Source organism: Hemitrygon akajei, chromosome 21 (assembly GCF_048418815.1).
Source record: "Hemitrygon akajei chromosome 21, sHemAka1.3, whole genome shotgun sequence".
NCBI classification, from domain to species: domain Eukaryota; kingdom Metazoa; phylum Chordata; class Chondrichthyes; order Myliobatiformes; family Dasyatidae; genus Hemitrygon; species Hemitrygon akajei.
The window spans coordinates 38,789,091-38,807,615 of NC_133144.1; the positions used below are offsets into that span (position 1 = coordinate 38,789,091).

Consider the following 18,525-nt stretch of genomic DNA (forward strand, 5'->3'; position numbering starts at 1 on the left):
ATTCACAGGTGAAGTGTTGCCTCACCTGGTGGGACTGTTTGGGGCCCTGAATAGAGGTAAGGGAGGAGGTGAATGGGCAGGTGTGGCACTTTGGCTGCTTGCTGAGAGAAAGGTTAGAGAGGAAGGCCGAATGGACAAGGGAATCGTGGAGGAAGCAATCCCTGTGGAGAATGGGAAGATGGTAAAGATGTGTTTGGTGGTAGGAACCCACTGAAGGTGGTGGTAGTTTCAGAGAATGATGTGTTGGATGCTGAGGCTCATGAAGTGGTAGGTGAAGACAAGAGGAACTCTATCACAGTGAAAGCAGCGGGAAGATGGGGCGAGCGTGTAAGTCTGGGAAATGGAGGAGATGTGGGTGAGGGCAGCATCAATGGTGGAGGAAGGAAAACCGCATTCTTTGAGGAATTTCTGACGACCTGGGAAGAAAACCCTCATCCTAGGAACAGATATGGAAGAGATGAAGGAACTGAGAAAAGGGAATAGTATTTTTACAGGAGAAAGGGTGGGAAGAGTTATAATCAAGGTAGACAAGGGAGATTAATTAGAGGTGATTGGTTTAATTAGTTCAGCATAACATTGTGGGGCGAAGGGCCTGGCCTGTGCTGTACTGATCTATGTTCTTTGCAAAGAGGATGTACATGTTTTATGTGTTCAAGGTTTTCAGCTGTTACTTCACAGATAATCTGTAACATCGCTCTGTTTATGATTGCTCTCTCCATATACATGTTCCCATCTCCTGATTCAAATTATATTAACATTCCAATCTACTGTTTTTGTTTTGAAATGTGTCCACCCTCAAAACAATAACTTAGCAGAGTTCTTATGCTTACTGGTTAACCTATGATCTTGCAGCATTCTCTTGATTCAAAATTAATTCACTTCAAACCCATAAAATTATAATAGAAGTGGCAAAATGATAATCCTTTTCAACTGTTGTGATTGACCATACCAGATTAATGAAAATATTGGTTACATGAGTTAATAATATCTATTTTGTAATATCAAGGGTGTGTCTGAGTTCATTACCTGTCGATAGTCAATCAGTAAAATGGATCCTTTTATTATACTTGTAGGCTCTTCGGTGACTGACCAGAGCTTATCCATTAGATCACTGTATCCTTGGAAAAATACAATGGGAGGGAACTGGACATCAAAGAGAATCACTGACATACCGGCCATGACTTCATCATCATCATCATCAGCCTGAGCTGAACTTTGCTTGAAGAATGAGTCCAGACCTTTTGCTTCAATTGATACCTATTTCAAATGTGAAGATGTAGATGCAATAAATAAGCATGCCAATATGATAACGTTAATAGGTGTGTGAGGGCAAATCAAGATTGAAACCTCCCAAAAGCACATTGCTAATCCCATATATTACCGAACTGAAATTATGAGGGGCAGCTCTGTACGAACTTATTCTATCCCTTTCCAGAAGCACTGGGGTTAATTTTAGCATCACACATGCTGCCTGATAGTTCTTTAGCTCAGAAGTGGGTGACCTCAGTGGGGGATAGTAATGCTCTCTTCATGAGGAATGTCAGAGGGTTATTTCTACTAGTGTTTTCTCTGCAGAGATAGACTGAACATAAGAAATAGGAGCAGGAGTAGGCCATTCGGCCCATTGAGCCTGCCCCCCATTCAATAAGATCATGGCTGATCTGTCTGTATCAGCTCCATCTACCTGCTTTTTCCCCCATAACCCTTAATTCCCTTACTATGTATAAACCTATCTAACTGTATCTTAAATATATTTAATGAAGAAGCCTCACTGCTTCCCTGGGCAGAGAATTCCACAGATTCACCACTCTCTGGGAAAAACAGTTTCTCCTCATCTCCGTTCTAAATCTTCACCCCTGCATCTTGAGGCAATGTCCCCTAGTCCTAGTTCCAGTTCTAGATGGGTAACACAGTAAGTATATGCTCATTTTTGTTCACTCACTAACTAACAGACCAGAAGTGTGGCAGGTACTTCCAATCGCTAGAAAATAAACTGGATTACCTTCATCTGTGTTTGAACCATCGGGAGGTAAGGGACAACTGCACAATCGTCCTGACAGAAATGTAGCTCCAGGATCCAACACCAGACTCCGCTATCCATCAAGAAGGCTTAATCTACTTCCAGGCGGACAGAAGTGTGATGATCTCCAGTAAGACCCACGGAGGAGGTCTGTATGTCTATGCCAATAAGAACTGTTGTGTGAATGCCTTGGTAGTAATGGCCCACTGTTGACCACAGATTGAGGTTTTAACCTACGATAGAGTTCACTGCCATTGTGGTTGATGCTGTTTACAGCCACTCCCTGCACTAGTGTTGGGGAAGTGCTGCAGGAGTTCTACAACACAATCTGCAACCTCAAAGCCACTCACCCCAATGGTTTCTTCATTGTTGCTGGTGACTTCAATCATGCCAACTTAAAAACAGTCCTACCAAAGTTTTACTAGCATGTCAACACAACCAGAGGAGAGAATGCCTGCTGAAGTGGTCTGCCAGTGCTTCTCTGGACATTCTCTTTACAAAGCACTCAGCGCATTGGGCATTGCTGTTACAAGGAGGCAGAGAGCCATCGGTCACATTACCGAGGCAGCAGAGAACTCTCTGGATGAAGAAGGCAAGTCCATGGAGATCTGCAGCACAAGTTACCCGAACTCAAGTTGTGGCTTGATCAACCACGACTGGGTCGCCTGGGTGAGGGTGTCTGATGTTGAAAGACCCGAAACACCTGATGACCCCAGGTTACATCACTGATGATGTGTCCGAAGCATCGTGAGGTGTGTTCTTCAAAAGAAGGACCTGTTCAAAACCAATGTTTGTGGAACCTATAAGGCTGCCACCTGTCCTTACCTCATATCCATTTTGCTACTCCCTGCATACAGACCCTGGTTATACACGTCAAACCAGTTTACAGGGAGCTCAGGACCTGGCCAGAGAGTGCCACCTAGGCACTGCAAGGCAGTTTTGAAACTACTGGTGGCCACCCATGATCATCATGTCAACATTGATGAATGTGTGAGATCGGTGGCTGGCTACATAGGAAAATACATTGAGGACGTTACCGTGATTAAATACCACTCTGCAAGGGCAAACCAGAAATGATGGCTGACTGCAGAGGTTCATGCCATGCTTAGGGATCGTGACGTTGCCTTCAAATTGAGGGATCGGATGACTTCAAGGTCAGCATGAGCTCTGCTCTCCCATGCCATCAGGAGGGCAAAGCAAGAGCACTCACAGAAGACTCACAGACAGCTTTGTGACAGCAGGGACACGTGGCGCATGTGGCAAGGTATACAAACTATAACAGAATACAAGTCCATCCTGTGCACCAACAACAATAACGCCTCCCCTCCTGATAGGCTGAATGCCTTCGATTTGATACAATGAATGATCTGATGCAGAGGAAAGCCCCTTCTCCCCCCCCCGAGAACAGGCTCCCAGTCTGACCGCAGCTGAGGTGAGGAGGACCTTATCCAGGGTAAACCCATGCAAAGCTGCAGGGCCAGATAACATACGTGGTCAGGTGTGGAAGGATTGTGCAGCCCAGCTAATAGAAGTCTTAATGCATATCTTTACTATCTCTTTGCAACAGTCCACTCTCTCTGCAGACTTCAAGCCAGCCTCATCATTCCGGTGCCCAAGAATGGTAGCGATGGTAGCTGGCCTAAATAATTACCACCCAGTGGCACTGACTTCAATGATAATGAAGTGCTTTGAGCGGCTGGTAATGGATAATATAAAATCTTACCTTCCAACTACTTTGGATCCTTCATGGTTTGCCTACCACTCGAACCAGTCCATTCATGATGCCATAGCCTTGGCCTTCCACTCCATCCTGTCCCACTTCGAAAATGATGCCTCATATGCCAGGATGTTGTTTATCAACTTCAGCATGGCATTTCACACAATCATCCCCCAGAGGCTGGCTGGCAAATCTTTCTCATTGGGATTCAACAGCCCCCTCCATAACTGGATCTTGGGACTTTTTTTGATTTATTCATTTATGGGATGTGGGTGTTGCCAGCTAAGCCGGCATTTATTGCCCATCCCTAGTTGCCCTTAAGAAGGTGGCGATAAGCTACCTTCTTCAACCGCTGCAGTCCCTGAGGTGTAAATACACCCACAGTGCTGTTAGGGAGGGAATTCCATGATTTTGACCCAGCGACATTGAAGGAATGGCAATGTGTTTCCAAGTCAGCTCAGTGAGTGACTTGAGGGGGGAATTTCCAAGTGGTGGTGTTCCCAGGTATCTGCTGTTCTTGTTCTTCTCGATGGTAGTGGTCGTGGGTCTGGATGGGAAGACCCCAGTCAGTCTGAGTTGGCAGCAACATCTCACGTTCCATCACACTGAGCTCTGGTGCCCCTAAGGCTGTGTGTTCATGCTACTGACTCACGACTGCACTGCCAGATCCAGCTCAAACCACATCGTCAAGCTGACTGATAGTACGACAGTGGTTGGTCTTATCAGGAACAATGATGAGTCAGCATACAGAGAGGAGATAGAGAGGCTTTTCAAATGGTGTGAGAACAACAAACTGAGTCTCAATGCAGACAAGACAAGAAGATGATTGTGGACTTCAGGAAGGCGCAGGTCAACGACTCTCCCTTGCTCTGCTGTACAGAGAGTGAAGATCACAGAGTTCCTTGGTGTGCACATAATAGACAGTCTAAGCTGGACCCCCATTTGTCAAGAGGACACAGCAGCATCTACACATTCTGAAGAGACTGGGACATGCAAGGCTTCCTGCTCCCATTCTACTTGAGCACCATCCAGCGTGTCCTGCCTGGCTGCAGCGTTGTGTGGTACGGTATCTGCAAGGCATCAGATCGTAAGAACCCACAGATGATAGCAAAAACCAATGTGAGTCTTCCTCCTGACAATTTGTGACATTTACTGGGACCATTGTAGATGAAGGGTCTGAAATAACGTTGAGGACCCCCACCTTTGACCCACTATCGTCAGGAGGGAGCTACAGGAGCATCAGGACTGGGTAACAGCTTCTTCCCTCAGGCTGTGAGAGTAAAGAATATGCTGCTACCACCGAGGTCTTGTCACTAGGACAGCGAGCTGTTTACCTTCTGCTGTACTGTTTATTGTTTACCTATGCTGCATACTACATGCATATTGAATTATATTTTGTTGACTTATTTATGGTAACATTTGTTTTATGTGCTGCGTGTGGTATATGTTTTGGGGTGCACCGTGGTCCAAGGGAAGATTGGGTTGTATATATGTACAGTCAGGTGATGATAAACTTGAACTTGAGGACTCACTCAGCTTGGTCACAAATGGTGCGACTGAGCTAGACCGAAAATCCTAACAGAGTTCATTGGTCCACTTGTTACTTACAGTGCTTTTTCAAACTGTCCTTCAACATTCATTGGAGGATGGTATTCAGGAGGTTTCCTTATACTTGTTTGACCTGAAGACTAAAAGACTTCGTGATATCTGGATTTAATGTGCTACCACCTCTGATGTGTCTGTCTTGCTAGTAGGACAGGGCCTAACCAGGGACTAAGATGAAGATTCTGGCTTTATAAAACATTGGCGAGACTTCACTTTGAGTATTATGAGCATTTTTGAGCCCCTTGTCTTAGAAACAATGTGCTGAAACCGGAGAGGGTTCAAAGGAAGTTCACAAAAATGATTCCAGGACTGAATGGCTTGTCATATGAAGAGCATTTGATGGCTCTGGGGCTATATTGACAAGAATTCAGAAGAATGAGAGGTGACCTCATTGAAACCTATCAAATGTTGAAAGCCTTGATAGAGTGGGTGTGGAAAGGATGTATCCTCTGGTAGGAGAGTCTAAGAGCAGAGGAAACAGCTTCAGAATAGAGTGTTGTCCTTTTAGAATGGCGATGAGGAGGAATGAGTAGACCGGTGTTTCCATTCGGGAAATGCAAGGGCCCAACAGCACTAGAGGCTGACGCTACTTTGTAATAATAAAGAACCAACTGGAAGAAGATGGCACCAATGAACAACTCGACCACAGGCAACATCCTCCAGACAGTTCATGAAACTAATTGTTTTACACCTTTTTCTTTCAAATGTGGAGCCTGAGATCTACATTTTGGTGGCGTGTTTTCAGGTGGATTGAGCAATCTAGCGCTTTGCTGTTTCTGAGATGGTTCGGGGAGGCTTCAAGTGAAGTGTGCAGCCTGGAGGTCAGGAAGCCTGTGAGCCCATGACTGATTCAATTTCTCACCAATCTCGTCAATTAAAGCATCAAGGAAGACTGAAATCATTGAGGCGCGAGCGGAAAGCGAGCAGGTGATCAGCACCATCTGCCAGCCTCTTCTGTATGCTGCTGGAGAAAGATGTCTGCGTGTGACAGTCCATCTCCCCCTCTTGCCTGCTGATTCTGGAGGCACCTCCCTGCATTCAAATGGTCTCTCTCTCTCTCTCTCCCTCCCTCATTGCTGTTGGAAGAGAGTACTGCAGTCCTAGATCTTGGGCAAAGATTAATTGAAGCAATTTGTGGATTGGACTCTGGAGCTCAAGTTACGAAGTGTTTCTGGTTTTGGCTGCTCCTGGTTTTGTTGCTATTTTGAGTGATTTTGATCAGGGCGGCCTGCAGATAACGAACTGAGCTGAACTGAACATGCCTGAACTCTTTTCGATGTTGTCGTTTTTCTCTTTTTTTGTTGCCATTTGCGCGTTGTTTTTTTTGTGAGTGGGGGGATTTGATGTTTTTCTTTAAACAGGAGCCATAGTTTTCTTTGTTTCGTGTCTGTCTGTGGGGAAGGTGAATCTCAGGGTTGTAACTGCATACAAACTTTGATAATAAATGTACTTTGATGTCAAGATTTCCCTGGAGTCCAAGTCAAGCTCTGATTTCTGCCACCTGGACTAGGCTGCATAAGAACAGTGTGATGTAACTCTTCAGCAGATTATTCCCTCTATTCCAGGGGTTCCCAAAGTGGGGTCCACAGATCCCTTGATTAATGGTATCGGTCTAGAGTTTAAAAAAGGTTGAGAACCTCTGTTGTATTGAAAGACAGATGCTATTCTTGAGCAAATTATTCTTTTTCTGGATTGGGGAGATGTCATCAGAGAACAGTTTAGTACATCAGGAAGACCGCATTGCTACCCGTGGGCAGATAGCTGTTCACTAGAAACAGAGATAAGCCTTTCATAATTGCATCTAGTCCCTTAACCAAGGGACCCCAACACTGCAGAAATCAACCCCCTCTCTATTAGGAGTAGAGTATTGTTCAAAGGAAATAAAATAACTTGGAGAAATCTGGAGAAAGGAGGGAGTAGGAAGCTGTGCTCTGAGATACGTCAACATATAGTGATGGATCTAGATGGGTCTTATTCTTGCACAGACCAATGGGAACACAAACACGAGAAAATCAGCAAATGCTGGAAATCCAAAGCAACACACCCAAAATGCTGGAGGAACTCAGCAGGCCAGGCTGCATCTGCTGACGTTTTGGGCCAAGTCCCTTCATTTCTGATGTGAGTCCTTGAGAAGAATCATTTGGACCCAAATGCTGGGGTATCTGAAGCAAGGTGCAGGAGATGGATTAAACTGGATTTGAACACAAAACAAATGCTAGACAATATCACTAGTAGGCTTACGGTTGAGCACTGAACCACGGTTCAGGTGTTTCTTAAGTACTCAATTCTTGGCGCTCGAAACATGATTACCAATAAGTGGGAATGTTCTGAACCCTTAAAGTGGCTGTGTCAGCTATCCGTACTCCAGGGAGTTTGTGTGTCTAAATCCCAGAAGTTGGCGTGGTTGGAGCTGTCTCGTAACACCATCAGGAAATCTCTCCCCTTCCTTTCCAGTCCTGATGAATGGACTCGGCCCGAAACATCGACTATTTACTCTGACTATTGTAAGTTGTTAATAGAGTGTTCTCCAGGCTCCGAAGCTGACTGCTGGATTAATTGCTGTTCTTAAGAAGTATGCAGCAGCACAGAAATCTGTCCACACCTGGGAGCTGAAATTTATACTGGAATGCTGAAAAATGTCTCCCTGGAAATGTTTGCAATTGCAGGCCACTCTAGATAAAATTGTATTTTCAGCGCATTGAGCAGAGAAAGTCAGTAAGATTAGATCTAATTACTAGGCATATATTAGTAATAGATTCCTAGACATACTTTACATTAAGTAGTCTATAGTGCTGAAGTGAATGTACACATATATTCAACAGAATAAATGCTACAAGAAGTCCTCTCTTCTTTTGTAACTCTTACCACACTGACAGAGATGTAGTTTATTGGATTAAGTTTTAATTCGCTTTTCTTTAAGCAGGTAGATGTATCATTATTTCCCTTTGTTTTAAACAGATCAATCTGCCATTTATAGTTTGGAGCCTGCCTGCCGACTCTTTCTTCCCGAGTTGGAGATGGAACATTCAGGACAATTGTAACTGATGTCACATATGTTCACATAGCTGCAATATTATTCAAAATCTAGAGTTCATAAGCTTGCTTAGGTCTGAAATTGAATGTAACATTTGTTCCTGAAAAGAAAAGCATTTTCTTCTTGTTACAGGAGTGATTCAAATGTTTATAATTTTCATAAACTGAATGTTAGCTGTTAGATTGCTTATTTAATAAGACAAAAGAGCAGAAGTCAGCCATTTGGCCCATCGAGTCTGCTCCGCCATTTCATCATGAGCTGGTCCAATCTTCCCTTTAGTCCCATTTCCCCGCCTTCTCACCATAACATTTGATGCCCTGACTACTCAGATACCTATCAATCTCTGCCTTAAATACACCCAATGACCCGGCCTCTACTGCCGCCCGTGGCAACAAATTCCACAATTCACCACCCTCTGGCTAAAAAATTTTTTTTGCATCTCCATTCTGAATGGGTGCCCTGCAATCCTCGAGTCATGTCCTCTCGTACTAGACTCCCCCACCATGGGAAACAACTTTGCCACATCCACTCGGTCCATGCCTTTCAACATTTGAAATGTTTCTATGAGGTCTCCCCATCATTCTTCTAAACTCCAAGGAGTACAGTCCAAGAGCGGTCAAACGTTCCTCATATGTTAACCCTCTCATTCCCGGAATCATTCTAGTGAATCTTCTCTGAACCCTCTCCAACGTCAGCACATCCTTTCTTAAATAAGGAGCCCAAAACTGCACACAGTATTCCAAGTGAGGCCTCAACATCACATCCCTGCTCCTACACTCTATTCCTCTAGAAATGACTGCCAACATTGCCTTCGCCTTCTTCAGCACCGGCTTATAAATAAATAGCTAGTCTCAGATGAATACGAAGCCAAGAGATGCAAGATTATATTAACATACCTGTGTTGCATGAAGCTGACTTCCCTGAGTAAATATGAAGAAATCTGTAAGACTATTTTGTAATATTCCCGTGTCTCCAAAGAGTAAATCCATATTGTAAGAGGATATTATATCTGTAGTAACTGATAATGAAAAAAATTAAATTGGAACTTAATCTAAAATTTAAATTAAAATGGTATAATATTCATATATATTTTAATGGTCTAAAATGCATAATGGAAGGTAATGTAACCCAACTCCTTTTACCTGCTAAATATCCTGAAGCAGAAGATGAACTCCCAGTTCTGGACAAACAATTGTAATTATTTATCATTGGATCTTTCAGGAATTCACGGATTACTTGTCTGCAAAAATTAGGAACGAGGAAGATTTTGTAAGGAGAAAATTACGTTTTGCAGTTTGTCTCTGTATCAGAAATACAAACATAAGTATATGCAAGCAACTGAGCATAAAATACCTATATTTTATCTAAGGCATAAATTAAATCCCTCGGTGACTTAGAGTCCTACATAAGTGCCATTCTAAGCAAAGTTCCCAAACCCAATAATATAGAAAAATCTTCGGCATAAGGATTTCATTTTCACACCATGATATTACACTATTAACGTGAATGAAAACCTGACGCGCCATGGAGAAAGGCAACAACAAAAACAAGGACAACAGGCAGCAGAGGCTACGAACTCTGCTTCTGCAAATATAACTCATTCTTCCTCATCTGAAGAATGCAACTTTATCCACTTCAAGTCTTGAGAGAATCTCAGACTATGGTACAGAAATGTCAGAATATAGTCTCTGCCTAGAGTCATGTGTGCAGAAACTACTATTATTTTTATTTCCACCACATCACTGCACAGAATTACAATTCAGTGTCTGTATCCACAGTTAAAACAAACTATGGGAGGGTTGGGGGAAGAACGCATGTGTGGTGGAATAATTTGCAGGGATATGGGAAACGTGCAGAGGAATGGGACTGATGGGTTGCTCTACTAGAAGCCAGCACAGATTTACAGGCCGAACAGGCAGGGGAACTTAACAATATTGAAATAAATTTCTGTGAAGCAGGGGAATTATCCAAAACAAACGATATGTAAAAAATAGTTTTACAAGTAGCATGAGAGCTGAAGGCATAGATGCACTTAAGGTAAAAGTAAATAAATTGTGAAATATGTAGTGTGAAATCCATGCTCATCGTAAAATTTAACATAAACCAGTTGAACTAAATGGGTTCCTACGGCCTTGCAAGAATTTTTATGACGCTAGGTACTGCAGTTCACTGTCACCTTGCTGGGTGGTGGTCAGAATGCATGATATTCTGCAGCTTTGCCACGGTAAACTTAGAGAGTTCCAATTCAATTTCTCCCAAAGACAGCACAATATTTTTCAATTCCATGGGTGAAAGTTGGTTATTGAGGATCACATCCAGAGCAGCCATTCGCACAGCAGCCTCATATTGATCCCTGCTTTGGTGAAAAATTCTGTTCATCTGCTTCTTCACCTAAATGTGAAAAAATATATCGATTTTTAAATAGAGACAGGTAATCATAATGCATTGTTGCCAACTTATATACCTCCACTTCCACTGCTCATTAAGTCTCTCTCTCTCTCTTTGTGCCTCCTTAAAATGATGCATGAAATCAGAATGCGATGTTCTATCTCTTAATGCTCGCTCCACTATTGATTTACAATGAAGTCTTAAAAGCACTGTTTTTAGCACTGCTGATTCAACTGCTATGAGATTTGAAATTCGAATACCAATAATCAATTTGAGGTCCACATAATCAGGATCGACAGGCAAAATTTCATTCTTCAAAATGGGAATACTCATCAGAAATTTCATTGTACATGCAATAAATATGTCAGCTTGTTGATATAAATAGTCATAAGGTTGTGCTCCTCAACAGTGCAAGAAAAAAAACTCCCTGCAGCAGGGCTCGTCCCTATCGATCGGTGAGGATCTCCGTGCAGAGAAAATTATAGTTGATATTTCCCATCAAAAGGTTAATGGGGTCTGCATGGGCATAAATTTGGGACACAGCCAAGCCCTAACCCACCCATGACTTTTCCAGTTCTCACTTGGGTAGCAATATTTTTTCCACCCTGACCTAGCCACCATCTCTCTGTATGTATGGTCCTTTACACTGTCCTTCTCTTTATGTTTTTCAATTTATATTATCTGTTTATATCTTTCTCTTTCTCTCTCTCTCTCTCTCGTTCTCTCTCATTCTCTCCCACTTTCTTTCTCATTCTCTGCCTGTATGGCACAGATAGACCCAAACTGAACTATTTACAAGGGCACACAGCTGACTCAAAACAAAACTCGACATGTTTGGGTCCTTTCAGCTTCGTGCCTGGTGGTCTCTACAATTATGCACCATGCTTCATGTAAGGATCTGGGTGGAAAGAACTGCCTGAATAACCTACTTCATGTGCATGAGCAAGGGGCTTTTAGCTGGCGGCCCCTGTAGATGCCACTCCATGTGGCTAAAAGTCCTCCTAAACAAAGGTTTTTTGTGACTAAGAGGTTTATCAGGCAGAGAGATTTTGGGAAATGCTGTGGTCGGTGATGAGATATTGAAAGGCATGATTAAAAATGGTAGTCCTTGGTACGTAAATTGGTACAGCCAAGTCTCTTTACAATATTTACATCAATTATCATGATTCATATATATTACAATCTGTTTATGATGATACAAACTATAATGTTATGATTTACATCTTTCGACCCTATAAATTTAATTTAGTTGAAATTTGCACCATAAGACCAAATGGAAAATTTCAGTGAATAACTGAACCTCCAGGTATGACATACTCAGGTATGTGCTTTGATACCATTCACAGGCTGCTCTTTAAATGCATATCTTTTTAGATGTTATTAACTACCTAATACTGATGTAGCATGGATGTTAACTTGTTAGACCTGCAACCAAGAGACCTGGAGCAAAAATCTCGAGATCCAAGTTCAACTTCTACCATAGCAGTTTTGAATCTCAGTAAGACATAACTAGTCTTAAATACGATCCCAATCTGTCAGATTCTGGTTCACTCTAATGAAGGAAATCTGAATTTTTACTCTGCTAAGGTAAAATTGAACAAACCATCATTGGTGGCACTGAACTTTACAGATATAATTATTGTACTCCATACTTTAAAAAAGTGCGGTCTTCAGGAAAACTTATTGGAAATACTGGGGATATATGCAATACAAATTTCAACCTGTTGCAATAACAATAAACTTCACTTTGACTTTGAAACTTTGTGCAAGACCTTTACCTCTTGAGTGATGTAGACACTTGGGAATCTCTGTAGTGCAGTCACAGCAATAAACGTCACAGAATTTCTTTGCTTGCTGGTGTACTGTAACAATACTGGTATCGTTTCTGGAAGAAGTGCGTTCTTAAGTGCTAGAAGGTACATCTTTACATCAGCCACTTCTTTAGCTGAATTCAGCCCATCCAAAATCACTTTCTTTGCAATTTCAACTTCCTGGAACAATGATAAGTGTAAAGAAGGGTTAAAGTATGTTCTGGGATGAATGCAGTTTATTCCTAATTTTCATAATCCTACTGTTCCATTTCCTCCCTTGCCTTAGAACACAGAACAGGACAGGACAGGAATAGGCTCTTTGGCGCATAATGTTTTGTTGAACTATTACTCTAATAATGCCTAATTAAACTAATCTTTTTTGTCTGTACATGGTCCATATCTATGTGCCTATCTTAAATGTCTTTATCGCATCTGCAAACTCCACCATCCCTGACAGCACATTCCAGGCACCAACTAATTTGTGTAAATAATTTACCCTGCATATTTTCTTTGAACTTTCCCCCCTCACCTTAAATACATGCATCCTAGTGATCTTTGACCTCGGAAAAAAGATAATGAACGGCTGTTTACTCTAACTATGCCTCTCATCATTTTATACATTTCTATCAGGTCTCCTTCAGCCTGGGTCTGTCCATTTACCTCTACCATTATGGCCTGACCAGCTGAATTCCTTCAGCATTTTATGTGTTGCTCTAGGTTTCAAGTATCTGAAGTCTCTCTTGTGTCCCCTCACACTCTGCCACTCCAAAAAGAAATAACCTTAGTTTGACCAAGTACTTATAGTACATATTCTTTGATTCAGGCAGAATCCTGGTAAACCACTTCTGCATCCTCTCCAGAGTTCCCACAATACTGCAGATGTAGAACAACCAGAGTTTTATAAAGTTATGACATAATTTCCTGACTCTTACACTTAGCACCTTGACCTATAAAGGCAAGCATGCCATATGCCCCCTTGGCTCCTTAAACAACTTGTGTGGCCACTTTCAGGACGCTATGGACTTGGACTCCAAATCCATCTGTACATTAGTGATGTTAAGAGTCCTGCCATTAACTGTGTACTTCCTCTTTACGCTTGGCCTCCAGAAGTAGCTTGGGTCTTTATGTAATGTTGTTCAATGGCCTTGTTTCAACACCACAAAGGTGCATAATGTACTTTCACCTGAAAATTCTCTGAATTGGGGCAACAGAGATTGTGCATCAAGCCAAGGTGTGATGACTTAATCTTCGTATTTTCCTGCAATAATCACCCCAAAGACAGATTTCCCTGTAATAACTTCTGAAGAAAAGGAAAACCATAACTGTCGACTCATATCTCTGTCCACCAGAAGCAGAAACTGCTTGCAAACATCAACTTTTTCCTTGCTTTCCCTCCTTCTTTTACTCCATTGTTGGCTAAGACTGAGTCATGGCGACCATTATAAGCCAATTTAAAAATGACAGATTTCCTCTGTATTGTACCAATGTGGTGGTTCAGTCCGTGGACTCCGGACTCCGGGTTTTCCGGCGGTCCCTTGCTGCAGTTGGACATAACCAGAAACACCTGAGGCTCATATTGGAACTGGGAATATAAGTGGCCCTGGTATTGTGTGTGGTTGGTTGGGTCTTGTCAAGATACTCATGGCTGGTGGAAGGCTAGAATGGACTCTTGCCATCCTTGGGGGCTGTGTTGGAGAACCATGGCTTCTGGGAGCCTAGCTGGTAGTAGTTGGAGTGGTCATTGTGGTATGGATTCAGCTGTTTCCTGGGCCAGCTGGGTGGCTGTCAGCCACTCTGAGCTAGGTAGGGATCTGGTTGCTTCTGTAGCCAGCCAAGGCTGCTGGCTGTAATGGCTACTCGGAGCTACCCTGATGCAGAGGTGGAACTGTCTGTTGTTCCTTGGTGTTTGTCTCTTCCTGTCTTTGCCTCTGTGGGGCAAGTCAGGCTGTTCTGCTGTTGCCCTGTGGGGGGAATCTGTCTTGTCTTTGCCTCTGTTGGGTAGGTCAAGCTGTTCTGCTGTTACCTGATGATGGTCCTGCCCCACCTTGGTGTGGAGATATAGATGAGTCCTGGCTTGTTGGAGGATAAGTCCCGGCTCCATGTTGATGTACAGTTCCTAGTCTAGCCCCAAGCTCCAGCCTCCAGCCTCCAAGCCTCGTCATGTCCTCGCCTGGGTTTGGGGGTCTGAGCCCGAGGCAAGACCCAGGTTCTGGGTCCTTGTCCAGTCTTGGGCTCCGAGTCCACCCCAGGCTCCTTGTTCCCAGTCCCTCGTCCTGGTCCTGCTTCCCCTGCCTAGACTGCATCCCGTCCTGTCCTTGGGTTCTGTCCCGTCCTGTTTCTGGGACTCCAGTGTCTGTGTCCTGCAGCTGGGTCCTGATTCAACACCTGACATATGACAACCAGAGCTATGCTGGCAGGATATCAATACTATTGCATATTGATGGTGTACCTGATCTATTAAGTGGCTATGTACCTTAGAATACAAGAGGATGTAACTTTTGTGTGCAATTGTCCTCCTGCATGGTGGACAGTGTGAAGTGAGCAAAGTCATCTAATGTAGGATAGCTAAGCCGCTCAGCTGGCTGGCATTATCCATTGGAATTTCGTGGGTATGTGTAAACCTGTTAATCATATGCAAATCTGAGGTGTCGTCATTAAGGTGAAATGGGCAAAAAAAAACCCTGCATCACTGAAAAGCTCCTGGTATTCACAAACACTCTTCCATGCACCATATGTTACTCTCTGACCAAGGAGAAGGTGATGATTTCACATATTTTTGAGTAGAGTGTCTTTCTCTCCTCTCGGGTGTAACTTTTAGTGGTATGCAGGAACATGAGATGATTAATGACCTGTAGGTTTATTGAGCTCGGCTGCCCATTTCAGTGTAGTTCGATAAAGATACAAGCCATTAGGGATCCCTTTTAAATGGGGGTTCCCAACCTTTTTTATGCCATGAACCAATACCATTAAGCAAGAGGTCTGTCGACCCCAGATTGGGAACCCCTGCTTTTAAACGATACAAATGGGAATGGAACAGAACTGGGACTCAACCTAGAGCTAAATGTCAGGTTTTCTAGCAACTCTGTTTTTCAGATTGCTGTCAAATTAGTATTCCACAAGGACTGGTGTAAGCAATTGCCTGTGTTGCTGACTTCCAGTGTTCATGTACATGCAGAATCACTGCTTAATTAGCTAAGTATTGTGTGTTACACTAAAAATGTAGGATCATGATTCGGAACAAAACTGGAAGCAAATCAACATCGATTGAACTAAAAAAAGGTGTTTAACAACCCTTTATTTGCCAAGAAAGGAATAATCATTTACTCATTCAATGTAACAAGCATAATTGTGAAGTATTGACCTGTACATTAACAATAGGGCAAAGGTACCAAAGTTACTAACCTTGAGTTTGCACTGGTTCCTCAGACACATTTTGCCAATCACTGCCCCAATCACTGAAATGGTGGTTTCCTGGACTTCTCTACTTGCAATCTTGCCTCTAAGCTTAGCCTGTAAATGAAACATATCAGTCAGATAAGTGATTACAGCAATCCTTACAATATATACAGCAAGCTTGGACCAGGTCTAGTTTTGGGCATGTCTTGGTTCACTAGTTTCAACTTCAACAGAGAATACACTTTAGATTTACAATCGAGATTCCCATTTACTTCCTAATCTCTGGCTCAGCTTTACTTGGTTGAGTAAACAATTGCCCAAAGTTATTATGACTTTATGAGATACTGGTGATGCATGTAATAAAGAAACACAATGTCTAATCTTACTAAGGAAGCTGAGGAATTTAATTTCAGTTGGGACACAAAATTAAAAGTCAATATCAGGATTACAAAACTGCAGGATTATGGCAAAAAACTATGCTTCACAAATATTTGTCAGTAAAGGAAATTGAAGAATATTTCCTTTATTGTTCCATCTTTTATCTTTCCCTGTTTATTTTTTCTGTGACTAATAATAAAATGAATCACCATGATAAAAGTTTCTAATTTATGGTCAATTATGGAGTGCCTACAAAAAAAGTTGTTGAATCAAACTTTACCAGCCCTGATGAAGGGTCTCGGCCTGAAACATCAACTGTTTATTCACTTCCGTAAATGCTGCCTGAGCTGCTGAGTTCCTCTAGCATTCAGTGTGTTCCTCTGAATTTCTAGCATCTACAGGACCTCTTGTGCTTGTGAGTAGAATCACATATTTAATGAGATAATCCATAACCAGCAAAATAGTGTATATCCCAATGAGGAAAAGAGATTTTAAGGGGGTTGTGAGAAAAAAATCAATCATGGCTAACCAAGAAAATAAGGAACGCCAAGTTGAAAGAGATAGCATGTCAAATGGTAAAAAGATGCTGCTGGGCTCAGATTTGGATTAACTCTGAGTCATATTTAATACAAAGGTGGTGGTTGTGATTATTGGAATCCAATCATTTCAGCCTCAACATTTGCTTTTTAGGGCATATGTTCTCAGCCCAAACATCTGCAACCTTTATCATTTTCATATCATTATCAGTTCGCTTGTGAATTCATAATGTTCTATGTTTGTATTCTTCAGTTAATAAAGCTGTGCACAAAAATGTGTATGTAACAAGTAATATCATACAAGATGATTGATGAGGACAATGTAGGAAGAGCTCCCCCAGAAAGGACAGAAGGTAACGAAGGTAGATGGGTGTCTGATTTGTCAGGTGTTGAACACCTTCCCTTGTTTGTTGGCTTTATTGGAGCAGGCTAGGGTTAAAGTGGGAGGCTTTGGCTCAACAAGCTTTGGTAAGAACAGGCAGAGGCTTTAAGTAAGTTTCAAGTCAGCTTTTTTTTTCCTCTTTCTTTCTCTATTAGTACATAGCTAGTGTACTGAGAATGGGTCCAGGGTTAGTGATATGTTCTTTGTGTGAGCTGTGGGAACTCTGGGAAACCTCCAGTCTCCTTGATAACTACATCTGCAGAAAGCGCTTTGAGCAGCAGCTCAAGGATAATATTAAGGAACTGGAGCTGCAGCTGGATGATCTCTGACTCATGAGGAGAATGAGGAGGTGATAGATAGGAGCTGCAGGGAGGTAGTCACCCCTAAGTTGCAGGAGGCAGTTAGGTAGGTGACTGTCAGGAGAGGGAAAGGGATTAGGCAGCCAGTGCACAGTACCCTTGTACAGTAGCCATTCCCCTCAATAATAAGTATATCATTTTGGATACTGTTTGGGGGAGGTGGGGAGGACAACCTACCAGAGGGAAGCCACAGTGACTGGACCTCTGACACCGATTCTGCCTCTGTTGCTCAGAAGGAAGGTTGGGGGGGGGGGGGGTAGAGGAGTGTCGTGGTAACAGGGGATTCCATAATTAGAAGAGCAGACAGGAGACTCTTTGGACTTGATAGCATTCTAACCGGGAAGAGTGAACAGCCAGAGTCATGGTACATATTGGTACCAATGACATAGTAGGAAAAGGGAGGAGGTCCTGAAGAGAGAATATAGGGAGTGAGGTAGAAAGCTGAAAAGCAGGACCTCAAAGGTAGTAATCTCTGGATTGCTGCCTGTGCCACGTGCCAGAGGGTAAAAATAGGATGATTTGGCAGATGAATGCGTGGCAGAGAAACTGGTGCAGGAGGCAGGGTTCCAGATTTCTGGATCATTAAGATCTCTTATGGGGAAGGAAGGACTTGAATACAAAGAATAGTTACACCTGAACTCGAGGGGCACCAATATCTTTGTGGGCAGGTTTGCTAGAGCTGTTGGGGAGGGCTTAAACTTTTTGGATGGGGACTGGAATGATAGGGCTGAGGTTGGGGCAGTTGTTATACAAATAGGTACGATGTGTAGTGAGACTGAGGAAAGACTTGCAGACGACTGGGCAAAAATTGCAAACAGTGGGATGAGTGGAAGTGTAACATTGGGGCAATATCAAATAGGGTGATGACTAAAGCTGCTATATTTGTATGCACACAGTAT

General features: G+C 42.7%; 1 protein-coding gene across 1 annotated transcript in view; it reads right to left on the bottom strand.

Annotated features, from left to right (window-relative positions):
- The window catches only part of LOC140714240 (microsomal triglyceride transfer protein large subunit-like), a 99,230-nt gene that overhangs the window by 10,982 nt on the left and 69,723 nt on the right, over positions 1-18,525 (bottom strand). Inside the window, exons 10-15 of the mRNA XM_073025276.1 lie at positions 15,978-16,085; positions 12,543-12,755; positions 10,553-10,767; positions 9,519-9,616; positions 9,273-9,394; positions 1,027-1,257 (exon numbers count right to left, since the gene is read on the bottom strand). Coding sequence (XP_072881377.1) covers positions 1,027-1,257; positions 9,273-9,394; positions 9,519-9,616; positions 10,553-10,767; positions 12,543-12,755; positions 15,978-16,085 — 987 coding nt within the window. The remainder of the gene's footprint in view (positions 1-1,026; positions 1,258-9,272; positions 9,395-9,518; positions 9,617-10,552; positions 10,768-12,542; positions 12,756-15,977; positions 16,086-18,525) is intronic.